Source organism: Anneissia japonica, unplaced genomic scaffold (genome assembly GCF_011630105.1).
Source record: "Anneissia japonica isolate Jap-2015-1 unplaced genomic scaffold, ASM1163010v1 scaffold4024_len430915_cov183, whole genome shotgun sequence".
Classification (NCBI taxonomy): domain Eukaryota; kingdom Metazoa; phylum Echinodermata; class Crinoidea; order Comatulida; family Comatulidae; genus Anneissia; species Anneissia japonica.
Window position 1 is genome coordinate 287,434 of NW_022726558.1, and position 5,368 is coordinate 292,801.

Consider the following 5,368-nt stretch of genomic DNA (forward strand, 5'->3'; position numbering starts at 1 on the left):
ACCCTGTACAGTAGAACCCCTATTAAGGGGACACCTTCAGGACTAAAAGAAGTGCCCCCCCCCCCCTAGTCCCAATCATCCAAAAATGAGGAAAATAGAATTCACTGCTCAAACGAAAGCGTGTTGTATTTGTTTTACTATACAGTGCCTCATAAATATTAGACAGCAAACTGTCTGTCTATGTTAGCCATTTCGATCTGTGAGGGTAAAATTACGCAGTTTGCATATGGGTCATGTAGACAGGGGTGCAGTTGTCATTTTTTGGTAGTACTTTTTTCACTGTGTATGCTTAAAATTGGCCTGCCCAGTAGTAGAAATTACTGCACCACCTACCGGGTCTAATTGACCAATGAAATGTTGTTATTACCTACAGTAATATGAGGATTATATATTATTAAATATATTATTGCTTTACAATTAACATCTCGACGAGATTTGATTGACAGATAAACTGACTAATCAGCGAGCATCATTTAGTCGCGTGATCAAAAACTTTTCCTCGGACATTTTAATTTCCTTAGACACGCGAAACATACATGAGCCTAGGCCTAGGGCCTAGATGTCTATGCTTGGTTATAGATAGGGATATGCCATAAAAAATTCCTTTATGCCTATTATACGTTTTTAACTGCCAAAAATATGGTAAAACGGTGTCAATGAGACTTTGCAATTCAGACGATCGTTATCCAGAATGATTAAAAGGAGGAATTAAGTTTATCCAGTTCTTGAAGCCCAAACGCAACATTGAAAAGTGCAAACGATGGATTTTAAAGCGTGTAATCGTGTAAATCACCAGCGCGCATCAGTGACTTCGCCTTTGCCGACAACAAGGTTGACTGAATGTGGCTTTTACAACAATTTCCCCGTCTGTTCCATGAAACAGGTTAACACTATGAATATATGATTCATTTGCATATCGCCTACCCTGAATTCTCTTTCTTAAAGAAGGTTGATAGCAAAGAAAATGTTCACTGAACCACTTGGTAACTCGGTAAGTTTAGCCGCCATATTGTCTAAGGTTTTCATGACTTTGCGGGCGGGGCTTCGCGTCCTTGTCGACATGTCAATTGAACTTGCTCCTGTAAAGTATTTTTAAAACATCCAACCCTAGACTCATATAAATTCATGTTTTAAACTTGAAATATCTTCATCTACACACACAGAAAGTCTTTAAATCAACTGCGATCATCTGTGACTACAAAGGTGCTCAATTTCCAGGTGCCAAGTGAACACCTTTATACAGTTGTGCCACCTGTACAAGATCCTAATGGTAATTACATCATCAATAGCACAAATGGTCTCTTCGTACAGATGGAACAGTCAACTGCTGATGAGGTCAGCAAAAACAACTTTAAGGTAGAGTAACAGTTGTAATAAAGATATGTTTTATGTACCATATTTATATGCTCACATATAAAGATATCCATGTATATAGGACAAACACCGACTTTGAGAAGGTTTTTGGACAAACCCACCATTTAACCGTTAAATTATTTCCTTTCGATACGATCCACTGGAACCAAGCGTGCATTTAGCCTTCAAATCGTCTATATAAGGCCTTGGTCTAGGCTGGGTAAAGTTCATGAATTTCATTGTATCAGCGTTTAAAAAGCATTTAATTGAAACTTAACTGGAAAAATTAAACAACCGTTTTGTATGGCATTCATATTTGGCTCGTCAATTGTACAAGGTGACCATACTAACAGTTAGTAGCTTCATTTCAGTACTAAATTCCCATGTTAAGGACAATCCGCACATAAGACGAACATGATTTTAAAAATCAAAAAATGTGTATGTTGAGCATATAAGACAAATCCTAATTTATTATTTTAAGCCTTGTCTTACGCGAGAGTATACAATAAACAATATATGATTTGTCCAAGGGCATAATCATGTCATATAAGGTTTGCCATCCCAAAACCAGTGTATTGTCAATAAATTGTTTTAAAAACAGAGCAGATAGATTGATTGCACAGTGATTTCATTAAGAAATTTGACAGCATTAATAGTGGCCTTAATATTGACCTAGGCTTTCTTAGTCATTACAAAATGTAATAGGCATTTTTCGTTTTGACTACGCGGCCAGTCTACTACGGAATAATAGAGCGTAACAGACATCTGCGCATGCTCACAAACCTTACTGGCTAAATCGGCGTTGTGATAGCTTCCGCGACAAGCCCAATTTCTAAATTTGGTGTAGTGGCGACTACCCTAAAATTGACCAATCAGATAACCGGATTCTTTGGCAAACTGCTGGTAATTTTTTTGTTGGGGGTTGCAATTTTCATTGCATCCGCGATCGAGCATTGTTCGTTCAATAATTAATTAATTATTAAAACAAGTGAGTAATTAAATGTTTTATGAAGGCCTATTTATACACATACAATAAATGAGGAATGAATAGTCGCAGCATAAAATTAGGTAAATCAAAGGATAGTGAAAAAAGGGGCCTCTTAGGCTTAGCCTAGGCTTGTCAGGGTGGATTTTTGGTAGGAGAAAACACATTATCTGGTGCCGCTAGCTAGGGCATCTGCGGCCATGATATCGTGGATCAAGCCTTGCTATATAAATACCTCTGTTTGAAATTATTATGTACATTTATTTGAACATCATCGTTGCATTTGGCAAATTGCCTGAGCAGGCCTGACACCCCTCTTCCCCCGGTTCCTGACTCTTTTGACACCTAGGCCTACAGTAGGCTTGGTTAGGCTAGGCCTAGCCTGTAGGCCTATCCTAGCCAACAGCGATACATCACTCAGTGTTTTCTGGAAACTTTTTATTTTATATTATTTGATTAAAAGTTTTTTTTCACATTTCCTTTTTCAAATATAAAACAAGGGAACATTGTTCCCTGGTAATAAAATCAACTAATAACTCCCTCTCTGTAGGCCTACGTATGTGTGCTGCGTCGTCGTAGTCGCCTTAAAAAAACGAAAACAGCTCTTGGTGTAGTACGCAAACAGTGTCTTGCCGTTGCCGTCACGGTCCATTAGTTCGTAGTAGACTGGCCGTGTAGTCAAAACGAAAAATGCCTAATGTTTCTGTACATCCTATTGCCTGTTGATCCTTTAGTGAGATTGTTTATCTATTGTTTGTGCTACTCAATTTCAGCACTTATTAGCTAATTCATGATAAGCCTAATTAGTTATGCTTAAGTTATTTCCTCTCTGTTTGTTCTTGTTACACTTCACACACCTGATGAAGCTGGCATTGACTACCAGCAAAAGCTCGTGTCCAATCAAATTACATCTTTAGTCTGAGAGTGCTGCCTCTTCATTGCTTGTTTAATTTTTGTTAAGACTAAACACAACTACCACTACTGTACTTTTGTCTCTAAATGAAATAGAAAACTTCAAACTTGCTCTGATGATATGATAAAAATAACGTAAATTACTGTAGGCCTACTTGTTTTAATTTCAGGGTTTTATGGCATTTCAGTACAAATTGCTTGATTCAAACTTTTCACACCTCTTTGCAATGTCCTCAACAAATCGAACAAATTCCCTCACCAGCGTTGTGCCTCAAGAAACTGTGGATGGCAGCAGACTCTATGGAAAATTCACCTCAAAATTTGCAGAGATTTGTGACATCATGTGCAATATTCCAGGTACAATTGCTCACTTAATATAGGCCATGGGCTGGAGAGAGAGGGGGGGGGGGTGACCGTGCACCCCCCCCCCTTCACAGTTAAACTTCCTTGGTATCATTTTGTTCCTACGGGCATATAGAACAAAAAAATTGATGTTAACAAGAAAAATATAGGGATGCATTGTATGTGTTTTATGGTCAATGCTTTTTTTGGGCGGAGGGGTAACATTTATGCCCATAACTTGTGAAATCCCATCAATGTTATTTTGGTAGCAATGTGTAGCATATATGTTACTTAATCATATGCAGTTTAAATAAAATTAATCAGACAATTATTAAGGTCACTAGAGGTCAAAAGGTCATCTACCTTTTTCTAAAATGCAAATTTTTTCATAAAATATCAATAAACTTCAATGTCATATGTCTAATTTTGGATGTATTTGATACGAATTGTGTTTTTCTTGTAGTTATTAACATATAGAATACAAAAATTGAGGTTAACAAGAAAAAAATTAAAATGCATTATGTATTATTGTCAATGTTTATCCGAGAAATTTGTAATAAACAACAGTTTTTGGGGTAGGGGGTAACATTTATGCTCATAACTCTTGATTTAGTCAATGGATTTGTATGATGTTGGTATCAACATTTAGCCTATAGATTGGTCAGTCATTCAAATTGAAAAATTTTGAAACAGGCAGAGAAATTGACGTAGCTAGAGGTCAAAATGTCATTGACCTCCACAGAAAAGTTGTAAATTTATTCCCAATTCGCTCACAAACGTTTACAAATCTACAGTTAAAAGTAGATTTGATTCCAATTAGTATTTTCTATTATAAATAAGCATATGGAATATAAAACAATGATATTATCAAGAAAAATGTATAAATTGATTAAATGTACTACTGTCATTGTGTTACAATCTTAGAATTTGTAATCAACAACAGTTTTTTGGGTAGGGGATAACATTAAATGCTCATAACTCTTGATTTACTCAATGGTTTTTTATATGTTGGTATCAACATTTAGCCTATAGATTGGTCAGTCATTCAAATTTAAAAAGTTTTGAAATTGGCAGAAATTGACGCAACTAGAGGTCAAAAGGTCATTGACCTACACAGAAAAGTTGTATATTTATTCCCAATTCACTCACAAACATTTACAAATCTACATTTGTGAGTAGATTTCATACCAATTAGTATATTCTATTATTAATAAGCATATGGAATATCAAAAATAATATTAACAAGAAAAATGTATAAATTGATTAAATGTATTACTGTCATTTTTGATTACTTGTGTAATCAATAGCGATGTTTGGGGTAGGGGTTAACATTTAAGTTCATAACTCATGATTTATTGGATAGATTTGCATGATGTTGGTATTAACATGTAGCCTGTAGATTTTCCAGCCATTCAAATTTAAAAGTGTGCAGAAATTGACGTATCTAAAGGTCAAAAAGCCGTTGACCACTGTACAAAAATGCAAATTCTTCCAAAAAACCATGGCAGATATTCTTTATGACAATATATGGAAATATATAGTGGTGAAAGTTATGTTAAAAGTTTCCCACGCGAATAAAATTAACGAGCGGTACTGGATAAAGACAACTTGGTTTCTTGCTTCAAACAAGGTATCCATTCATAGAAGTCTTATGAAGATGAGCCTATCCAAGTGATGAACCTAAAAGGGTCGGGACCAGGACATAAAAATGTACATTCGACTTTAGATTGACAAAGAAATATGTTAAATACAGACACGATATATACATAGGCCTAG

General features: G+C 35.7%; 1 protein-coding gene across 1 annotated transcript in view; it reads left to right on the plus strand.

Annotated features, from left to right (window-relative positions):
• Positions 1-5,368, plus strand: part of LOC117113287 — a 19,899-nt gene that overhangs the window by 9,352 nt on the left and 5,179 nt on the right. The window contains exons 13-14 of the mRNA XM_033256588.1: positions 1,164-1,356; positions 3,421-3,607. Of these exons, the coding sequence (XP_033112479.1) occupies positions 1,164-1,356; positions 3,421-3,607 (380 nt within the window). The remainder of the gene's footprint in view (positions 1-1,163; positions 1,357-3,420; positions 3,608-5,368) is intronic.